Source organism: Chenopodium album, chromosome 12 (assembly GCF_948465745.1).
Source record: "Chenopodium album chromosome 12, dcCheAlbu1.1, whole genome shotgun sequence".
Classification (NCBI taxonomy): domain Eukaryota; kingdom Viridiplantae; phylum Streptophyta; class Magnoliopsida; order Caryophyllales; family Amaranthaceae; genus Chenopodium; species Chenopodium album.
Genome location: NC_137845.1, coordinates 50,025,194 through 50,048,097, shown reverse-complemented (window position 1 = coordinate 50,048,097; position 22,904 = coordinate 50,025,194). Strand labels below are relative to the sequence as shown.

The 22,904-nt window shown below is 33.6% G+C and overlaps 2 protein-coding genes and 1 long non-coding RNA gene across 3 annotated transcripts; 1 reads left to right on the top strand and 2 right to left on the bottom strand.

Moving 5' to 3' along the window:
• Nucleotides 1–1,424: 1,424 nt before the first annotated feature.
• Nucleotides 1,425–3,026, top strand: LOC145572514 (large ribosomal subunit protein P2B-like). Its single transcript, XM_081631484.1, has 3 exons — nucleotides 1,425–1,621; nucleotides 2,471–2,697; nucleotides 2,836–3,026. Exons 1-3 carry the CDS (start codon nucleotides 1,534–1,536, stop codon nucleotides 2,860–2,862), a joined length of 342 nt encoding a protein of 113 aa, XP_081487610.1. The 5' UTR covers nucleotides 1,425–1,533; the 3' UTR covers nucleotides 2,863–3,026.
• A 1,440-nt stretch (nucleotides 3,027–4,466) lies between these two features.
• On the bottom strand, nucleotides 4,467–9,255 carry LOC145570580 (monodehydroascorbate reductase-like). Its single transcript, XM_081629701.1, has 10 exons — nucleotides 9,102–9,255; nucleotides 7,867–7,938; nucleotides 7,413–7,464; nucleotides 6,984–7,064; nucleotides 6,648–6,766; nucleotides 6,347–6,566; nucleotides 6,056–6,174; nucleotides 5,823–5,948; nucleotides 5,573–5,713; nucleotides 4,467–5,011 (listed from the first exon to the last, which is right to left on the bottom strand). Exons 1-10 carry the CDS (start codon nucleotides 9,150–9,152, stop codon nucleotides 4,688–4,690), a joined length of 1,305 nt encoding a protein of 434 aa, XP_081485827.1. The 5' UTR covers nucleotides 9,153–9,255; the 3' UTR covers nucleotides 4,467–4,687.
• Nucleotides 9,256–15,710: 6,455 nt separating this feature from the next.
• LOC145572513 (uncharacterized) lies at nucleotides 15,711–17,404 on the bottom strand. Its single transcript, XR_014096871.1, has 3 exons — nucleotides 17,256–17,404; nucleotides 16,862–16,916; nucleotides 15,711–16,334 (listed from the first exon to the last, which is right to left on the bottom strand). It is a non-coding gene; the product is annotated as an uncharacterized LOC145572513 (long non-coding RNA).
• Between the last annotated feature and the right edge of the window lie 5,500 nt (nucleotides 17,405–22,904).

The window sequence follows — 22,904 nt, the reverse complement described above, 5'->3', positions numbered from 1 at the left end:
CTTTTATCACTTTTGCCTTTGCACAAGTGTAACGATGAATATCTCAAATTATTACTCCCTTCGTTTTAAATACTTGCTCTAATTCTCCTGGGCACGTATGCCGATGAAAATCTTTGATCAATTATATCTTTAATCTATTCATTGAGATGATTCCAACAAGTACCCACAAACTATTTTTTTTTCTTACGTATAAATCACAAACATTAGTCAAAGTAAGATAATTGAATAGTGCAAAACGCAGAAATGGAACAAGTATTTAAAAACAGAGGGAATAATAAGTATGAGTAAAATAATAAAAGTGTATACTAATAAAATATAGTACTTTTGTCTTTATTAGTTACAACAAAGGAGTATTAGATACATAAAAAATTTATCTGTTGCAACAAATAAGAAATAAGAGTAGTAGTCGTAGTACATTGAGACGGTTTAAACAAGATATGACTATATATGTTTTGCTGCAACTAAAAATTACAAAAAAGTCAAAGTGTAGTTTGTAAATTGTGTCAAAAGTTAAAACATGTCAACTAAAAAAATGAAGGAATTATTTCATATAAATTACAAAAGTTAAAAATCCACAAAACCAAAAACTATAGTGATTTGGAACATATTTCAAACTTCCAAAAATCAACTTGCATGAGCACAAGCACAATGAATTAGTGTGACTCAAAATCCAAACTAGACCTTAATTGGTTTGAGGCGACCAAACTCGACCTTAATTGGTTTGAGTCGACCAAAATTGACCTAATGACCTGAATTGATACCTAGTAACAAGTTAACAACACATATGTTGCATTGGTTAATAAAAAAATGGAGCTCCGATTTATCATGTTGATAAACAAAATTTGTTTAGCAAGTGGCAAAATTGTAATAAATCAACAAACATGTTTAGTTAAAATAACATTTTTTGTAATTATATCAACAATTATGAGCTCGTATATAATAAAAGTTGTTGATTTATTTACAATTTTGTCATGTAGTTAACAAATTTTATTTATCAAGGTGATAAACTTCTATTTCCTCGTTTTCTTTTGCTTGTAACACATCATTTAGGCACGAAATTTTAGACAACAATTATTAAAGGTAAACGAAAGATTCTTTACAAATTGTTTACCACCGGGATTAGAAAAGGATTAAGTACCATGTGTAAAAATTATTTGATTAATTTGATTGTTTATATTATATAATCTCGACCGTAAAGTGCGTGTCATAAAGCCGTATTACAATTCATAAAGGATTTAAAAACGAAGAAAGTATTTTCAAGAAGAGGATTTTAAAATGAAGTGTCTTAATAAATCGCTAAAGAAGGAAAACCAAGGCCCATTGAGAGAGCAATGACCATGCAAAAAGCCGAAAACCATAACAGCCCAAATTACAAAAAAATTAAGAAAAACCCAAAACACAAAAACCCTACTCACTATATATTTGTCTCTGCAACTCAATTAGGGTTTACTCGAGCTCAAAATTTCTGCAGATCCTTTGTGTGTTCTTAATCTCACTCCTCAATTCGTTGAGCACTTCCATTAGAGGAAGAAGATGAAGGTTGTCGCTGCTTACTTGCTTGCCTGTTTGGGTGGCAATGACGCTCCTTCTGCCGCTGATTTGAAGGCTATCTTCAACTCAGGTACTCTCTATTGATCGTATTTTACTGCTATTTAATGATAATTTAGTTCATTTAACAAGAATTTGTGCCATATTTTTAGTAGCTTGATGTATAAATGTTGAACAAATTATTGGGTTTGGAACATTCTAAGTATTTATTTCAATTTGATTGATTTTTCCGAATATGTGATATTTTAATTTTTGTTGAATTTGAAGATTTAGATTGTCTAATGATTGGGGATAATGATTCTGGTGTTGGTGTCTGAGTGATCAGGATCAATGTGTTTGATATTATCTATGATTGTCTGTAATTTCTCATATTTGGTTGGGATATAAAATTATCATAAATTGTATGAATGGGTTGATTCCATTTGTTGTAGATCACTGGATTGATTACCGTTTTTACGTCGTTGAGCTTATTGTTTGTTGATGATTGGAGAATATGACATTAATAATGTAATAAATGGAGAATGATAGAACAATTTTTTTGGGATGAAACAATGATGAAGCTTATTGACTTGATTGCCCCTGTTTCTAACTTTGAACTGATGAACTGCTCAATAGATAAAGGGAAGTATCTTACAGAGTGGTAGGAATTGGATTAGATAAAAATATAAAAGATAAATGGTCAAGGAACAGATACTATGGATCAAAGAGTTCTGTTGAATAATGGTTTACGAGGGAAGATGCTATGGTTTATCCTCAATTTCATCTCAGGTTTTTGTAATTTGCTGCTTGTTCTGATGTCGAATTATATGATTGGTGTTGCAATCTGTTAGGAATTCGAAATGAGACTGTGTCTGTGAGTAGGTGGTTCATTGGTTATAATTTGTGCTTTTTGTTTAACTTGCAATTTTACATTGTGTTACAGTTGGTGTTGATGCTGATGACGAGAGGATTGAGCTATTCATGTCCCAAGTGAGCGGCAAGGACATTACAGAGCTTGTTGCTGCTGGTAGGGAAAAGTTGGCCTCTGTTCCTGCTGGTGGTGCTGCCGGTGTTGCTGTTGCTGCCACTGGTGGCGCTGGTGCTCCTGCTCCAGCTGCCGCTGAATCTAAGAAAGAGGAGAAAGTCGAAGAGAAAGAAGAATCCGATGATGTAATATCTCTACCTCCTGAATTCATTTATATTGAGTGCATGTTAGCATCTTACACTTCATTCCTGGTTTTTCGACTTTTGTATAAGCTTCTAGCACATTTCCCCTTCAGCTGACCTTTTTCTTTCAATTTTGTGCAGGACATGGGTTTCAGTCTCTTTGACTAAGTGGGTTGGAAGGATGCCTCTTACATGGAGCCAATTTTTTTCTCGGTTTAGAGTTTTGCGATCATATTTAGCATTTTACCCAGAGTGTAGTTAGGGTTTATTATTAGTTGAAACAGTGGAGATTTTTCGAAACAAATTGAATTAAAGAATGTTGGATTTCTCTACTTTTTGGATCGTAATGTAAGTGCTGTATTTTACTTGCTAACTTCGGGTACATTTTGCTGTTTTTTTGGTAATTTTTTTTTGAAATTTTACATTCTACTACTCGTACTCCATCAACATTAGTAAATAGTAACCATAAAGCCACTGGCCAGCTTAGGGACTGGAATAGAGCTCAATATTGCTAGCGAATGATTTCCATCAATATAGCTTAAATTAAAATTTATTCCGTGTTTGCTTTTTATAAAATAATTTCCAAAGTCTGATTGGATATCATTTTAGTTTTTTTTTTTAAAATTTTTTTTTTTAAAGCAGTACCGAACGATGTTAGCAGTTTAAAGAGTAAAACTGAAATCACTAACAATGGTTTTTATCTTTTGCAGCAAAAAAACTAACAATGGTTTTTATTCTTTCAAAGTTTCAATAATTACACCCAATTCTTCTTTTCCACCTCATTTCATTCTATAGACAAAAGTAGTACTTTTTTTAAAAAAATAAACAACGGAGCGGCCTTAAAAAAAACAGAGCAATGTTAAAAAAACTCAACCACCATTGTTATGATGATATTTGGTGTACTTGAGCATTATCAAGATGTGATGTATGCCTTTTTCTTTTTGCAAGGAAAGATAATAAGCATCAGTGGGCAGGACCGCAGGGAACACAAGTAGCAGGGCATGGACAATACTCCGGGAATTAGTTTATAAACTAATGCAAAGTGGGAAATAATTTTTGATTGAGCAATTTACAGGGAAAACGTTCTTTGCTTACTTCGTATTTTTTTTAACATTTATTTTACATAGTACATGATTTTACAAAAATATAAAGAAAAACCCATTGGTAAATTGTAACTAAAAGTAAATAACTTATACTTCGATTAGATGACATGTTTTGACACTATTCATTAACTTTGCTTGGACTAACATTTGTGATTTATAGGTAAAAAAAAAAAAAAAAAATAAGAAAAAAAAAAAAAGCATAGGATCTTATTAAATTAATTTCATGTACTTAATTAAAAATCTTTTTTTTTTTTTACAATAATTAAAAATATATTCGATTGAACTTTTACATTGGCAAATGTGATAAAAGAAACATGTCATCTAATTTGGGATGGAAGAAGTATGTAGACATGTAGTGATTTTTATGTGGTGTTAATGAACCAGAGCAAAGATAATTTGGAACGATTGAATCTTATGTTTCTCGTTTATGTTGTTGCAAAGCATAAATTATAGACAATGTAGTTTATTTTTTCGCTCATTGCTAAGCACAATTAAGGGACAATCATTATAGTGTAGCTGGCTGCGGAGCCCAAATTACCAAAACTTATTGCAAGGGATTGAGGAGAGTTCACATAGCAATGCCAATGATGCGTTGGGTAAACACCTGTATATTTGATTTTTGCAAGATAAAAATGAAAACCAAAACTTATATAGTGATGATAGATGAGATAAAACAAGAATGTCATCTATAAACTTTAATTCATTCTCAATTTTCAAATCTCAATGTCAAATTCACTAGCAAGCTGCAGTAAGTACTTACAACTCAAAGAGGCAAACCAAAACTTATTAAGCAGCATATCTCCAGGAGTAAACCACACGGAATAGTATCTAGCAACGGGGTGTCATATAAACACAACCACCACAATTGAGCTGTAATATATTCATCGTGCTCAGATCTTAGAGGCAAACCCAAGGCCTTCCTTAGACAGCTGCTCCAAGCTCTCAGCTACAGGCTGCACTCTAGCAACCTTAGCGATGGCCTTGTTTTCTTCAGGGCTTCCACTCTCAAGGAATGCTCCAACAACCTTCCCATCTTTAATCCAGTAAGAACCAAACTTGTGGGATGATGATGCGGGGTCATTATCACCAAAGACAACAGCATCTCCTACATTATCACCATAAAATTGCCATGATAGATCAAATGAGCGAGAATAGAAGTATGGCAAGTAATCATATTCTTCAATGGACTTGCCCTCCTCACTAGCTTTGATGGCCTGTAAAATAAACATAAATTAGTGCACTGAAATTTGTCACAAGATTAAAAACAATTGTGAGAACGAGCGATGTATCCATGCCACAACGCTTAATATCAAGAAGTTAATAATGCATATACCCAAACACTCGAAAAGAAGGGGGGAAATAGGAATTTCATAACGTGATCAGTTGTCACTTTTTACATAATCCATAACCATTTTTTTTTAAAAAAAAACCCACTAAATACATATGCTATGAGCTAATTATCACATTGTTGCTATTCTGAACAGAATCTGAAGCAACTTACAATCTCAAGACTCGAGATAATACTCAAGTTTTTGTTTTCTATACATATTTTGGTATAGAGATGAATTGGCCATTTCCTTCACATTTTTTATACATTTTTTAATTAAGGGATGAAGTAACCTTTTAACTTCACATTTCTTATACATTTTTTTGGTAAAGAGATGAAGTGACTTTTACCTTCACAAACTTTATACAATTTTTAGTTAAGAGTTGAAGTGACCATTATGTTCACAATTTTTATACATTTTTTGGTTAAGAAATGAAGTGAGCATTACCTTCACAGCCTGCTCAGCAGATTTACGGGCATGATCAACATGTTCAACCCTTCTAATATCACCATACAGTTTCATTGGAAAGGTGGCAACATCACCAACAGCATACACATCTGGGACATTTGTTTTAAAGAAGGCATCGGTCTGCAACCAAGAAAATTAGTCAGCCATCACGACAGACATATACTTGCAAGAAAATAACTAAACTAAAAAGGTTACAGGTCAATGATAAGTATTCATGAAAGCAACCAACCTTGATTCCTCCCTTCTCCTCTTGAACCTGCCCCTTGAACAGTGTAGTAAGAGGTCTTCCACCAACACCAACCACCACAATATCAGCATCAAGCACCCTACCATCCTTTAGTTGTACCTCCTTTACCTGAATTATAGACGGATCGTTGTTCAAAGTTATTTACTCACATCATATAGGTGTAAGCCATGTAACAAAAGACTTGAACAAATGAGTCATGAAACTAGAATCCATACCTCTCCATTATCATTAGAGCCAAATCCAACTGCTACTGTTCCTTTAATAATTTGGATTCCTTTGTTGGTGTAGTATCCCTCATAAAACTTAGCAATATCAGCAGTAAAGAGACGTGGCACTACAAGAGAGATTTAAGATGAAAGATGATTATCACTGATCAGCTATCTTTCTGTTTCATATCGAAGGGTAGGCAAAGGCTCATCATACAAAGTACAGCTACCATAAGATAGGTATTCATGAAAAACAATATCTAAGACCTAAAACAGAAAATATATAGCTCTTAGACTTACTGCACCAGGGTTCTGGGTAAACCATGCAGACATCTAAATTGTTGATTTTCAGTGCTGCGCTAAGCTCCAGACCAATGTAACCTCCACCAACCACAACAGCTTTACCATTCTTCTTAGCTTTAATTGCTTCCACAAGCTTGTCAGCATCATCAATCTCTCTAAGATAAAAGATGTTCTTTGCATCTGCTCCTTTAACGCCAAAATCGGTCAATCTTATAACCTAAAACAATGTCAAACAGTTTATTCAGTAGGCAGGTGATAACATAATGTCAACAGTAAGTATGAGTGTCACAGAACTAACTGTAGAACCAGTTGCAATGATCAGATTGTCAAACTTGAAAATGTCTCCAGCAGCACTTGTAAGAGACTTTGAAAACAGATCAGCTTTGACAATTTCTGTGCTCAAGACCAACTCAATTCCTGCAGCCATATACATATAATTATGATTCAAGCAAAAGCAAACAGAATAAAAAAAAATCCATCAACACAATGGTCAGTTCAAGAAAAATCAGATAATTTCTTCTTAAAACATAAGTAATAACGAAAATACAATCCTTTAAGAAATTAAAAAAACAGCTAACTTCATGCAAAGTTGAAAGCACAACCATTGATGATGGTTGAATAGAAGCTGCTATACCTTTTTCGGTATACCACTCAGGAAGAAGTCGCTCCCCTCCACTTCCAACACAGGTATGGAACCCAGGAAGTCTAGCAGTACCTGTAAAACCCAATTTAAATTGTCAATAGCATGTCATGAAAATTTGTGACAGCAGTCAGATAACAAAGCAGTCCATTGATCAAACTTAGCCAGTGATAGGCAGTGAAAGTCAGCAATTGTATAATAGATGCATCAAAGTGTCAATGTGGATACCTTAGGATCTAGTGAAAGTGCATTAGAAATAGAGTCCAAGATTAACACAATAACATCGGTAGTTAATAGATAGAGCTCCAGTATAAATAATATAAACTCAAGCAATAACTTAAACTGGACCGACTTATCAGCAAAAATATCATGTAGTTGAATTTTTTAAAAAAAATTTCCATGCAGTGAGTTTTATCTACTCACCTTCTGGAAAGAGGTAAGCTTTGCTGAGAGCAGGGCGTTCGTAAGGAGCAACCTGGAACAGAAAGATGAGTTATCAGGTTTTTCTCAAAAGCTGAATTTACAGGAGTAAACCCAGAAAAGAACGTAAAATTGCAGGAGCTATGTAATATCATGCAGGCTGCAGCAGGAACTGCAATAAGAGTCAGAAGCACTGGCTGCAGCAGGAACTGCAATAAGAGTCAGAAGCACTTCCAACAACAAGCTGGCCTCACCCCACAACAACTTTCAGCATTAAAGTTCAGCGAACAAGTACGACTCACAATAGCTAATATTATCCAATAACATGATTCATGAGAACTTGCTTAAGAGATTTCAAAATAAAGAAATGAGGAAAATTTAAGAGCAACTTGGATTAAATGACAATCTCAAAAGTACTACGAACATCAAAAGTTAACAAACATAGAGTTCAGCATACCGCTTCTTTAGAAATGAGGGCTAGTTCTCCTGGTTGAAGACCATGCTTCGAAAACTCTCTAGCAGCATACCCCTGCAAGCACAAAATAAGCCTTCCAACTTCATAAACAGAAAATATCAATGTCCAAATAACGAGCAATTGCATACACAAATTTCTGTATCCTTTGAGAACATAACGCCAAATTTGAGATTCTACTTGTGTACTGGTATATGCTTCGAAATACTAATCCAATCCAATAATCATAATTCAACATGGACTGATGGACATATCATTTACTTAACATCTGTGCAACTCTAGCATGTACAATTGAACAAAAAATCATTTGTATTCTTATTATTAGGACTATTCCAGCAAAAAAGAACGCTCATACTTCATATAGCATAATACAGAGTACACTCATTAAGTCATTGCTAATACACTCGAGCAAATGCATCTCTAGCATAATAAACCCGAGCAAAAAATTGATGTTAATCTGTATGCATAACATAATACACTCGAGCAAGCTAATGTTCATCTGCACAAATAATACATGTGTATATCTGTCGTAACACAATCGAGCAATAACAATGATGTTCACCTATATACTAGTTCTGCATTTATAACATACTCTGACATCGTAATACGGAGTAACATTATACACAAGCAAACACCGATGTTCTGGCCGCTTCTCATAGCATTTGCACCACCACACATAAAATTTTCAATAAAAACTTAGTTTCCGTAAATTTCTAGCACAATAATCCAATTTAACATGATGAATCTTACAGCAAGATTATACCTCTATAACAGTTTACAAAATTGACCAGAATTATTAAATTCACAATGAAAATTTCTCTCTCTATTGACTAGGCAATCAGTCTCTAAGTCAGACTATACATAAAAATATTCAGTCAAATAAACTTCATTCCGATTATCATTTTTTAAAATCAACGTTATCTGAACAATCCATTAACATGCTATTGCGATTTTGCCAATATGATTACATTATTACTCTCAGATCGGGCACAATCTTTATATCATTCAATATTCATATAACAAATACAGCAAAATTGATCAAATTAACCACAAAATTAACAAATTAATCATACAAAAATAAATAAAGAGCATTTGATTCAGATTCAATCAAAAATACGATCTGTTCATGTAAATTTTGCATTAAACTGCACAAATTATTTAGCTAAAAATGAAATTTGTTAAAAAAAAAAAAATCAAAATGAGTGAAAAAGAAGGCATACAGCAGCGACACCACCGCCGAGAATGATGTATTTGAAGTGCTTTTCCGCCATTGAAGTTTCTTTGATCGATTGAATCCAAAAAGTTTATCGCAGAAATGAAAATCAGACAGAGAGACAGAAAAGAGGAGAGAGAAAATGGTAATTGCAGAAAAATGAACAAGGATTGGTTGGATATTTATAAATAATAAAAATTGAATGTTATTGAGAATAATCAGGTGATGTGCAATTGTTGACCGTCTGATTAGCTTTGTAGGATGGTTGTTAGACACGTGGTGATACAGTATCCGTTCGTGTGAATTGATAATACTCCGTATGTATTTTGCCACAAAGGCGCCCGCCCTCCCTGTAACGGATCATTTATGAACCTCTAGAAACTATCCGCGGATAGATTCATGGTACTGTAGTATTACTCTCTTCGTCCCTAATTACTTATCTTATTTGATTTTCTATGGTTTTAACATGTGTCTTAAAAAGTATATCTTTAATTCTAAATACGTAAAAATTATAAAAACATGATATCAGCAAAATATAAAAAAAGACGAATTCAATCAACTGGATACCACATAACTATATCATCTCTTATAAATCAAGGAGAATTTATAGTCAAAATGTTTAAAGTTTGACCCAAATATATACTATAGGGCAAAATAATAGGGATGATGGGAGTAATATAATGACATTATAAATTACTCATATTGCATTCTACATCCTATTTTAATTGTCATATTTACACGATGAAAATAATAAGAATATATACCTCAATAGTTTATACCTAATAATAATCTGTATGTAATAACACAAATCACAACTATTTTAATTCTAAATGTTATTTTGTGTACTAATAAGAGAGAAATTAGTGGATTAAAACCCAAACTTTTTCTTATCCCTAGTTCCCCTCATACTTATTCTGTGAAAAGATAAATGTAGAAAGAAATACTCTATCCGTTTCATAATAACAACAAAACTTTGACCGATGCACTTGTTAATGCACAATTTTGAGTATTAAGAAGTATAAAAGGTTAATGTAATGAAAATATCATTAAAACTAATTCAATAATATGAATTAATTTACATGACAGTATTTTACAAGAAAGTTTATATATATGGTGAAAGTAGGTATATGAATAGTGTAAAGTCAAAGTGTAATGATTATTATGAAACGAAGAGATTAACTAATATTTATAAAAAATAAAAATAAAAAGAATAGATTTGCACTAGCTTGCGTCAATTGTGAAAATGTATTATCAAAATTAAACAAGATTATCAATAGTGCATACCACAAAGGGTAATGTATTATCAACTGTAAAAATAAACCCTCAATTCCTCAAATGAATATGCAAATCCTAACAAAAGAATTGAGATGGTCACGCACGTACTGGCTGTTCAGTGTGAAAATGATGACGTAACTGATGATGACACAACTCATAATACCATAAATAAAATTTAAATGGCCCCCCTTGGCCCCTGCCTTACCCATTGCGAATTTGCGAGTTTGCGCTTGCTATCTTTTTTTTCCTGCATTTTTTTTTTTAAATGTTTATTTATGTGGCAGACTTCTGAGACCAACACCTTCGGAAGTTGATGGCATCTTCAGCGTGTTCAGACTAGCGGGTATATATAATATTTCCTATATTCTTTTTTACTAGATTTGTTTATTTTATCACGATTGTCAATATAAAATTTTAACAATCAATAACTTTAATTCTTCATAAGTAAAATTATAGAAGTTATATAATATGATAATACTTATTAAAACGAATTCAAAAAGATCCCACATGAATTTGTTTTTCCTTACATATTATTCACAAAAAACGGTCAAAGGAGGGGTGATAAATAATGTGAAAGTCAAAGCGGGTCACACAAAAAAGAACGAGGAAAGTAAAATATACAGTATGAGTCAAGGTTAGGTTCCAACTTTTCCTTGTCATATATTCCCTCCGTTTTTAAATACTTGCTCCACTTTTTATTTCTGGCCGTTTTTAAATAATTGCTCTTTCTTATTTGGAATTTTTTTTTGCAATATTTAATTCATTTCTCTTAACTAGTGGGATCCAATAAAATTATATTTTATTACTTTCAGATTCTCTCCTCCAATTTACCTTTCACTAAATCCACTACCTCCATAGTTTATTACTTTATTCAATTTCTCCAAAAATATCGCGTAAGGATAAATGGAGCAAGTATTTAAGCTGATACCTTCAGATGTTAACATATTAACTTAGTTTCTTAATATTTATAACAAAAGAATATTTTATATCTTATAAATAATACTTCTTTATTACAAATAATACAGTAATAAACAGAGGTAGTATAATTATGAAGTATATCTATAATCTATCTATATAATATTATTAAAATCCATGGGATTAACATGTTGACGACATGTGTCATACTTTGTCATCATAATATTTATGACATAATGTCACATAGATGATGATACACATTAATGCGTAGTATTTGGATTAGATTTGAACCATTATATCCCTTAGAATTCCCAACTATTCATTACCACTATTCCACGATCAATGTCACTTTATTACTTAATTAACATTCATATATGAATTGTAACTTTTCATTAAGGATTCTAAAAGTTTTTAAGTATTTATGCAAATATGCAATTCCCTACTTAATTGTAAAACAAATACTACTACATCTCTCTTTTTATCCCCAACTAAGGGCCTGTTCTCTTCAGCTTAATTTCAGTTCAGGTCAGTTCAGTTCAGCTCCAATCAGTTCAGTTCCTAATTTCCTTATCTCATAAAATATTCAGTTCAGTTCAGTAAATCAGAACAGGCCCTAATTTTACCTTTTCAATTTTATTATTTAACTTAAGGTATTGATTCGAAAATATTATTTAAACTCAAGGAAATTTTTCATTTTGTATTTAAACATAACTCGGGGCATTGCCCGAGCCACAAACTAGTTCCACAATTAATAAGTAAAATACAAAAATAAAACTTTTAAAAAACTTTTTTTTTTACACGCAACACCCTTTATTTTCTTAATAAATTGTTACCCTTCCCATAAAATCCATAAATTCAATGTCGTTTTTGTTAAACTACTTTCTCCGTTTTAAATACTTGCTCCGCCACTTTTCATTTCTGATCCGGCCGTTTTTTAAATAATTGCACAATTAATTTCATATCCACTCTCCTACAATTCTCTAAAATACTTTTATTTTTTACAATTTTTATTTTTTCACCAACCCAGTTATCTCCATATTTTATTATTTTCTCCGATTTCTTCTAAAACTCTGCCGTGGAGAAATGCAACAAATAATTAAAAATGGAGGGAGTACTACTCTTGGCTTATTGTACTCCTCCACTATACAAACTCTAAAATAAACTTGATTCACATTAATTTAGTGTGAATCACTAATAATAGAGACATCAGATTAGCCCGTGTAATGCACAACATTAAAAATTTCTTTGAAATATAGAGTATATGTTTTATGTATTCTTGTTACTTAATTACCTTATATGAAAAAAAAATTATAGAGACAAAACCATTAGTTGTGAATGTTTTTCACAATTAAAAGTCCCTTGCTAGGGTTGCGCGGCTCTCGTCCTTGGTTAGGGTTAGTTTTCATTTCGTTTCCTCGTTTTTGTGTTCTAGATAGAAATTCATACTCAATTTCGCTCGTTTTCCTTGAATTTTCTGCAATTGATCATGGAATTGAAGGTTTTAGATGACTTGGAGAAACTGAAATTAACCGAAGAAGAGAATATAAAATTGTTGGAGAAAACTTTGAAGAGGTGGATACTGAAAGTACGAAGGCCAAAATCTCCTTGACTTTAGTAGGGAAACTTCTGACTGTGCGCCCCTACAATGTTGAGGCAATGAAAACGACTCTCATGAACGTCTGGAGAGTTAAGGACAATGTCGCGATTCGAATGGTCGAAACTAACCTGTTTATATTCCAATTCTTCTGTGAGGATGATAAGGTTAGAGTCATGGAGGGTTGCCCCTGGTTCTTTGATAAGAAGTTACTACTTTTAGGCCCTGTTTGGTTGGGTGTAAAATGTTTTCAATGGAAAATGATTTTCCATGAAAAACCTTTTTCATAAGAAAATGTAATTTCCTACACATTTCCCTTGTTTGGTTACATGAAAACTGATTTTCCTTTTTAAGCATTTTCCGTCGTTTGGTTCAATAGAAAATCAACATTTTTTAAAAAAAAAAAAATTATTCTTTGTCTTTCCAATATTATTTATATGGAAGATCTTATCAGTTCTTTCTCATACCGTACTACTAATACTATAATAATCTTCGAACTTTTTCTAAGCTAACTTTGAATTTGTTTTTTTTTTAAGGGATAACTTTGAATTTATTTTTGTAAATATTTTTTGCAATTTAGAAATAAAAGGGTAAAAATTAGCATAATAAAATTATATAAGTAAGATAAAATGTTGTAGAATAGTACAAAGTAGCAGCAACAAAGCTATGAAGTTTAAAACATACTCATTCTAATTTTAACGATTAAGGGAATTTATAAAGTTTCGGATCCAAACTCTTCGGAGAGGTTTGCTCTTTGTCAAAAAAGCTTTGGCAAGCATCTCCCGCTCAACTAAGTGGTCAAATGCGGCATCACGAACTGCTTCTTCAAATCATCCATCTTCATTATCTCTTCATAAAGTTTCTCCACATCAAGTTGGTTGTTTGAGAATTTTTTCAGAGCACTAACCACTTCTCCTAGTTGATTAGATATTTGTTGCAAGTCACAAGTGTCATCTTCACCTCGAGTCCTCTTACGATGTTGTCTTGGCTCTGAAGAAGTGTCACTATCTGATTTTGATGTCCCATCTTCTGCCATACTTGTAGGCTGCCCTTGTCCACTCTCATTGTTAAGTTCAATATCAGCAAAACTCTTAGAAAAGTCTCCACGAGCCATGTCTTTACCAGCCACGATTGCTATTTCTTCATACATATCAATTTTTCGGTTGAGATATTTCTCATGAGAAGGATTTTCCTGTATATAAAAGGAGAAAATATCAGTGAAATACTTGAAACAATGTAATATAAAGCAACCATGACTATGAAAGCATAATTATAAGACCATCTACTATACGTCACTACCCAACCATCTACCATACGTACTATAAACAACTTATTCTCTACAAAATTGCAGCAATTAGATATCACACTTATAATTATGAAACAGGCCAGAGTATCTGACAGCTATGTAATGCACAGATCTAGTAGGTTGAATCAAGAATAATCTGCTGATATCTAGCTATGTAATACCAATGGACCAGATTCCAGATATCTAGCCCTGCTCCCTTGTCATATATAGCCAAAAGTTTGAAAAAGTGATTATCTATCCAAAAAAAAAACCCAAATACCTAAGCATGTAAGAATACAAACAGAATAAATATCACAAACTGATTTGGAAAACTCTTCTCTGAGTTGTTTTTCTATACACACCATAATAATTTATAGCATGTAAAAAGCTAGTGAAAAGTTAAGATACCTGAACATAGTTATTGTAAGCATTAGGAGATGTTGTTACCATCTTCACAGTGTCATTCCACCCAAATCCAGAGTTACCACGAACTTTCGATATGATTGCCCAATTAGCTTTCACCGTCCTCATGTGGTTCTCAACATGGTCAGCCGTGCAGGAAGTTTTAAATTTTTCTGATATATTTTTTGCAGCAGCAACAAATGAGCTTGTTCTGAAAGTGTTATTTGGCCTATTTCCCTTTCTCACTTCTTCTGCAAGAAATGCCAGCAACTCCTTGGACATTTGTTTTGACCAACGAAAATTCCCTTTTTTTTCTTCATTCTTCACCTGCAATTGTAGATACACATGCTTCTCATATGCAAACCACATGAATTATCAAGAAAATCTAATCATTTCATATACATTCACCAAAATAAAAGTTCATGTAATTAAGGAGAATATAAACATCTTTGCAATTTCTACTTCAAATCATTAGTGTAACCCATTACAATAGGAAATAAATAGAAAAACTCAGGTTGTTTGAGGCCTCTTGTATGCAGTCCACATGGCTAATGCTATGGCATTTCTTTTATTAATGCACTCATTTGTTTCTTCTCGCATTTCCCTTCGAGTAAGCAATGTTCTTGTATCATGTGAATCCATCTCCAAGTCTACCTCTCTAGTTATCTGGTCATTAGGATCCACACCCCTAAGGAAGTTGTGTATCACACAACATGCTAAAACCACATCAACCTGGGTTTTAAATGACCAAAAAGGCTCAGCATCCAAAACACGAAACCTCGCCTTTAGAATTCCAAACGCCCTCTCTACAACCATTCTAATTGAAGAGTGTCGAAGGTTGAATAACTCCCGTTCATTTTCTGGAGGATTGTTTGTAAATTCTTTCAATTGATAATGGGTTCTCCTGTATGGAGGCATAAGACCTTTGCGACTACCAAAACCCGCATCTGCAAGATAATACTTCCCTGCACACAAAAATAAAAATGCATATTATAATCAATTTATCTTCAGTTTGCAACTAGCCAACTACAAAAAAAGAGACAACTACCTTCTGGAATTTTGAAACCCCTACTTAGCGCATCATTAAGGACCCTTGAATCATGTGCAGAACCCTCCTAGCCAGCTAGAACATATGTGAACTTGGCATCAAAATCAACAGCAGCTAGCACATTTTGCGTTGTTCCGCCCTTTCTACCACGAAATCTATCTTGTATCTCAATGGGAACGGAGGCACGCACATGTGTTCCATCTATAGCCCCTATGAAATCCTCAAACCATGGAAAGAACCTAGGGTTGTTTTGAATTTCTGGTTGAATTGAAGTTGTTGGTGGTTTCACTACCTCTGGATACAATCGAAGGATAGCTTGAAGTACAATATGAAAATAGTAGTGTACGGTCCATGTTGACCGAAAAAATCTTCCCCCAATCACACGAAACCTTACATTATGCCCCAATAAGTGTAAAAATATAATTACTTGCTCCTTAACACTCATCCGAACACTTTCCCGCAAAAGTCCTCTTTCAACTAGAATATTACACAGGCTATAAAATGCAGTAGGCCTCATACGAATTTGTCCTAGACAATGAGTGTCACCACAATGTAAAATACTATTGATATTTGCCTCCCTCAAACTATCTCTATTCACATAAGGTTGCCTAATTATTCTAGGCCTTTTATTCCTTAACCTATACTCTTCAACAAGAGAAAGAACAGAAGCAATTATAGCTGCCACAGAACCAAGAATCATGCCTTTCATTTCATGGGTCATCTACAATAACACATACAACAAATTATATAATAAGCCATAACATATACAAAAATAGCAAATTATCTCAATAATTACAAAATTAAACCAGCTGGGTACTCAAAAAAATCTGAAATCAGATTGGATTTGGCTCAAAAAAATCTGAAATAAGATTGGATTTGGCTAACCAGAGAACAAATGTGCTTTTTCTAATGCAATTGAGGATGGGTACTAATTGATCATTTCATCAGACACATTCAGAAGTGCAATATGACTATATTCTACCAAGTACATTGAAGGTCAGATGACTACTTGGATCTATGTACATCACAAATGCACATTGCAGATAGAATTTCAATAAACATGTTGGTATTAATTAATTTGTTTATTTTACTGAAACAACATGCATGTGAATGTGTTATAGATTTATTCTACAATATGGTAACATACTAATGAGTTTACCAGATTCCAGAAGAATATGACAGAAATTTTCTTACATTCTCTACATAATGAAGCAAGTAAAATCAGACCATTAGAGATGTATTATATACCTGAAGTGAATTTTGAGATGCTACCCCTTGATCCGACATCATACTAGCTTACAATCTTCAAAAAAATCATCAAAATAAAACAAATTTTAGGTGAGGCATTTTATCAAACACTTTGTGGGCATGATAAAAACATGTAAAATATATGAAGAAAATAAAATTTGCAGCAAGTAGAATGAATCTAACAACAAATTATAACCATCGAATATGTACAAAAAAATACCCAAAAACAATCGAATTTGTAAAAAAAAATACAATCGAATAATCAAAATATGTACAAGAAATACCCAAAAACAATCGAATTTTAAATCAAATTAAACCCTAGATTAATAATCAAGACAAGAAGAGAAAGAATATTACCAAATTTGTAAAAAAAAATTGAGTGAGGAAGATCTACCTGAGTTCGTAGCTAGCAGCGTAAGGAGAAGGGGGAAGATGGAAGGAGGGTGAAAATCTGAAAACACGGCTTCCCTTCTAATTTGGGGGAAAACGTTTTCTTGTACGAGGAAAATAGTTTTTCAGCCCAAATTTTCCTTTTTCTATCCGGCCCAAACCAAACAACGTAAAATGAGCAAAATAGTTTTCCTGGAAATGGTTTTCAGCCTAACCAAACAGGGCCTTAACTGAAATAATTGGCGATGAGTAGCCCTCAAAGGTTCGTTTCACTTCATCCCCATTCTGGATCCGAGTTCGTGATGTGCCGTTTAATAAGAGGAATGAGGATTTTTCTTATGAAATTGGAGATCATCTGGGAGGCTTTTTGGAGTATGATAACACTGATCCTTTGGGGTGGGTTGCCTACTTGCGTGTGAAGATTATGGTGGATATCACTAAACCATTGCGGAGGGGTATAAAAATTGCGAATGGCTCTGCTTCTCCTAGATGGTGTGGCATTCAATATGAACGATTGGCCGATTTTTGCTATTACTGTGGAAGGATGGATCATACGGACGTGGAGTGCTAATTTGTAGAGGAGGGAGTTGCGGAAAAGGGAGTGGTGTAAGAGTATGGTCCATGGTTGGGTGCCTCACCCAAAAAGCAAGTTCGAAGTTCGATTTTTGACAGAGAGAAGGAGAAATCTTGGCTTTCAAAGATTAAAGAAAATAACAAACCCAAGCTGCCAGGGTACTTTAATCCGAAGGCTGTTCGCAAGGGGCCCCCTGGAGTTGCAAGGAAACTTGCTTTTTCCTCATCAGTGCGCAAGGATAATAAGGTGATTAATGATATTGAGAAGGGTGTAGAGAGCTTGATTCACTCTGACAAGGCCGTTATGAAGGACAGAGAGATTGAAGACGCTGCGATTATTCCACCAGGCTTTGATGGATTCTTCAAGTACCCAAGTTGCTGCTACAATTGTTGTTGCTGATATGATGCCCACTGTGATTGATACCTTTGCCACTATAATTGATTCTGGTTCTACAGTGGTGCACTCGTAACAATTACAAGGCCCCTCTCGCAAATTGTGGAAGAGAATTGACAGAGACATTGATGCATCAATGACTGAGATCTTGCCTATTTCTGGTAAACGCAAGCATGATGACCCTTTTTCCTCAACAGTTATAGAGGAGTCTTCTATTGGGAAACGGTTTAGAGCCATCCCTAAGTTGACTTCTCAAGCCGTTATTCCGGCGGTGGTTGACATGGAGAAACCACGCCATCCTCAATGAGTACTTTTTGCTGGAACTGTCGGGGAATTAGCAACCCCAGAGCAGTTAGAGTACTACGATAGTGGTGCTCATCTTTAGGCCCAGATTTAATGTTTTTGTCTGAAACTAAAGTTAATAGATCTATAGTTGAGAATAATAAATTCAGATTTGGTTTTTCTTATGCTTTTGGTGTTAGTAATGTTGGTAGATCAGGTGGTCTTTGTATGTTTTGGAAAGATGGCATAGATTTTACCTTAATCTCGTTCTCACATAATCATATTTGCGGTGATGTTAAAACCAGTTCTGGGGAGAGTTGGAGATTTGTGGGTATTTATGGTTGGCCGGAGGCGGGGAACAAAACACAAAACATGGAGTTTAATTAAACACCTTTGTGAGGACTATAATGGCCAGATTCTTTTCTGTGGTGATTTTAATGAAATATTGAGATATGATGTAATACCTCGTATTTTTATACGTATTTTATTTAAAATAAGTATTTTGAGAAGTATTTAATTGAATTTAAATGTTTTATTTAAAGTATTTTAGTTATTTATTTTAATAAGTTGGAAATATTTTATAAAAAGGAAAGTTTATTTAATTAATTATTTTAATTAAGTTGGGGTTTAATTTAGGAAAGTTTATTTTAGTAAAGTTTTATTAGGGATGGGATTAGGAAAATTAAAAAGGGAAAGTTTGGGAGAAGGGTCTTAGAGAAGGGGTATAAATATCCCACATATGAGGCAAATCAAACTTTGTCCAGAGTGGAGAAAACCCAAGGTAAACTTCTCTCTCCTTTTTCACTACTAAAAATTGGCCAAATTGCGACCGGCGCAAACGGTCGCAAAAATAGTAAAAACGGTCGCAAAATATAATTGCGACCGTCAACGGTCGCAACTAGGCGGTCGTTATTATCTCGGTCGCAAAAAAAAAAATTTACGACCGTTTGACGGTCGCAAATTTTTAACGGCCGTTTACCCTATTTTCAACGACCGTTTCAAAAACGGTCGCAAATATTATAAATTGCGACCGCCTTATGAAACGGTCGCAAATATTAAATTAAGCGACTGTCCTAAGCCGTCGCTAAAAGTTTTTAGAAAAACAAAAAAAAAAAGAAAAAAAAACCCACCCACCCACTCTTAACCCAGATCCCACCCTTAACCCAGATCCCACCCAAACCACCACCGTTGCCCACCCTAAACAACCAGTAGCCGCCTATGCCGCCCTCTACTCACCATTACCTTCGCCCACCTTCGCCCACCAATACCCACCACCACTCACCCTTAACACAGGAAAACAGTAAAAAAATTAAAAAAAAAATCACCTACAAAAATCAATCAATTTCGGAAAAAAAAATCCAAATTTATCAAAACAATTAACCCACAAATAAAATGCTCAAAAATTAAACCAAAAAAGGAACAAAAATTAAATAAAAAAAATCGGCCAAAAATTCAACCTAAAAAAATAAACACAGAACAATTAAACCCACATAATCGAACAAAAAATTCGACAAAAAATCAAACAAAAAACGAAATAAAACCCTCATAAATCGAACCAAAATTCAACAATTAAACCCACCAATTCGAACCTTAATTCGACAAGTTCGAGCTCAAAATCAAACCAAAAATCTATGAAATTCGAACAAAATCGAACAGAACTAAAAAAAACTCAAAATAAAACCAAAATCAAAGTAATTGGAACAGAAACGCAAACAAAAATCGATAACAAAATCAAACAAACATGGAAATTCTAACTAAAAACGAAATTCAACCACAAAATTTGAAAATAAACAAAATTTTCGAAAAATAAACATACCTCTCATAATCTATCTTCCTCTTTAGGTTAATATGGTCAAATTCGACCAAGAAAACTCCAGATCTAGAATTTTTAAGGTCGAATTTGACCATAAACACCAAACTAGCGTGTTTCTTTTAACGGTTGGCTTTGATTGTGACGGTGGCTGCTCTATTTCATTCGGGTTGGTGAAGAGAAGAGATGCAAGAGAAGGAGAAAAAGATGAGGAGAAGAGGATTCATGAGATGAGGGCTGTTCACAAGGAGGTGGAAAGAGGAAAGAGAAGAGAGAGAAAGAAGAAGGGTTTGAGAAAAAGAGAGAGGAGAAGAGGATGCGTGAGGAGAGAGAGAGGATAGAGGATGCGTGTGACGGCTGTAGTTCTAATAGGGTTTGGGTGATCTCCTTATATACCCTTTTTTAAAAAAAAATTAATAAAACACTTTTGCGACCGGTATGGCGGTCGTAATTTTGCGACCGTTTCTCAAACGGTCGTAATTAACACATATTGCGACCGCTACTAACGGTCGTAACAGAATTAATTTAATTTTGAATAAATTTTCACATGAATTTTATTTTTAAAATATATTTAATTACCTTTGCGACCGTTTTATAGCCCATAAACGGTCGCAAATTTGCGACCGCTTACAAAACGGTCGCAAATTTGCGACCGCTTTAAAAACGGTCGCAAATATCAATTTTTGCGACCGTTTTCATGACGGTCGTAGAAAAACGGTCGCAATTCGACCGAATTTTAGTAGTGTTTCCTTATTTTCTTTCTTTTTTTTTCTTTCTCCTTTTTCCCCTTCCCCTTCTTTTTTTTCGGCCACCCCCACCACGACTACCAGCCACCGGCAGCAGGTGGCTGCCGCAGCTAGCAGCGTCAGCCGCCGGCAGCAGGCGGCCACCGGCGCTGGCAGCCGGTGTGGTGGCTGCCGCCACCTCCTTTTTCTCCCTCTTTTTCGAATAAAAAAAAATTAATTTTTGTTTTAAAAATCAATTTAATCCTAGATCTAAATATTAATTATGGGTTTTGTGATTTGATTTTGATGTTTGATTATAAGTATTATGTTAATTAATTTTCAGATTATGTTTTTAATTAAAAAGCCCCAATTTTTGAAACCCTAGGTTCTTGATTTATAAATTATTAAAGGATTATGATATATAATGGTGTAAACCTTTGATTAAAGTGTTTTAAGACTAAATTACAACAAGATTTAATTAAAATAAAGTGCTGGAATTTTTGGTAAAGCATTAAAAATCAAGTTTCTTTAAGGAATTTTAATCACCCATTAATTGAGATTGAATTATGATGTTTTAAATATAATTTCAGCTTATTTTAAATAAATTATGAGGGGTTTTATAATAGTATATATTGCTGGAAATTTGTATAGAGTGGGTTTTAATATTCTTTTATGACTAGTCGTTGGCCCGCGCGCTACGCGCGCGGTCCCCCAACATTATTCTAATTTGTAATTAGTGTGTGATTAGTTGATGTTTATGTGTTAATTTTGGTTGATTTATGTTAAGTTGAATTGCTAGGAACTATTGTTAATAAGCTAGAATTATGTATATTTATTAATTTAACTATAGCAAATAAGCAAATAATAACTGTGCAATTATATATTTTAATTTTCGTTTTCATTAGTAATAATTAAGAAAAGCTAGATGTAATCATTGAATCATTAAAGGTAAATTAGTTTAGCAGAGAGTATAGAAAGAAAGAATTTGGTCTTGTTCTAATATTAGGCTTATGGTTGAAGGCTTATGGTTGAAGGATTTCATTTGGCTCTTTTGGTGCTTGAATATAATGCAGCCTCATCAATTGGGCTTATTTGGATAAATCCAAGGCTTTATTGGACTTTCTGAGAATATGTTTCAATATAATGTAGCTCAATATGACAATATGCTTGAATAGTTTCAATATTGCTACTGGTGTAGTAGTTATAGCATTATCACATTGTAAAACACATTCATCAACCCACGAATGCATTAATGCCAAATTAGTTTAGTAGGTAAATGTACTTAAAAAGAAAATGCAAAATGGCAAGAAAATGCAAAATGAAAAAAAAAACGCAAAATAATAAACAATTATTAAATATTATTGATAGGAAGAATATTTGAATTTTTTTTTTTCTAATTTGAAAAGTACAGTAATTGCAGAATACAAATTTATAGTGATCATAAATTTCGTTTTTTAAAAATTACATAAGAAATCTCTTTCATTTTCGCCTAACATACAAATTCCCCTAAATTAAAGGATTTTACATGTAGGCGCCGTTGTCCCAAGTTTTTTGGTAGGCATTGGGTTTATATGATGAAAGTTAATTCCATCTCTTTGATGTAAACACCAATACCATTTGCTTCAACGCTTAACTTGGGCGTTATTAATAAACTTTAATACAAGTATGTTGCCGACGAAGCTGATTTAGCCGGTTGCGACATAATTGTATTAAAGAATATTTTAAGGGAATATGTTATCACGAGCTTTGGTCATAACTCCCTTTTTACCATTAACTTTGGGGTCGAGCATGTTTAAAATTTTGTGTGTAGTGGTATTCTTAGGAAAGCTGTTAGTGATTTTTGATTGATGAGAGGAGGGAGGGATGTAT

What these genes read in the sequence shown, in the direction of transcription:
- LOC145572514 (XM_081631484.1), top strand. Translation starts at nt 1,534, where the DNA reads ATGAAGGTTGTCGCTGCTTACTTGCTTGCCTGTTTGGGTGGCAATGAC. An exon ending in GAAGGCTATCTTCAACTCAG is followed by an intron (nt 1,622 to 2,470) that starts GTACTCTCTATT and finishes ATTGTGTTACAG; the next exon opens with TTGGTGTTGATGCTGATGAC. An exon ending in AGAAAGAAGAATCCGATGAT is followed by an intron (nt 2,698 to 2,835) that starts GTAATATCTCTA and finishes AATTTTGTGCAG; the next exon opens with GACATGGGTTTCAGTCTCTT.
- LOC145570580 (XM_081629701.1), bottom strand. Translation starts at nt 9,152, where the DNA reads ATGGCGGAAAAGCACTTCAAATACATCATTCTCGGCGGTGGTGTCGCT. An exon ending in AGCTTACCTCTTTCCAGAAG is followed by an intron (nt 7,065 to 7,412) that starts GTGAGTAGATAA and finishes TGGGTTTTACAG; the next exon opens with GTACTGCTAGACTTCCTGGG. An exon ending in AGGAGAAGGGAGGAATCAAG is followed by an intron (nt 5,714 to 5,822) that starts GTTGGTTGCTTT and finishes TCTTGGTTGCAG; the next exon opens with ACCGATGCCTTCTTTAAAAC.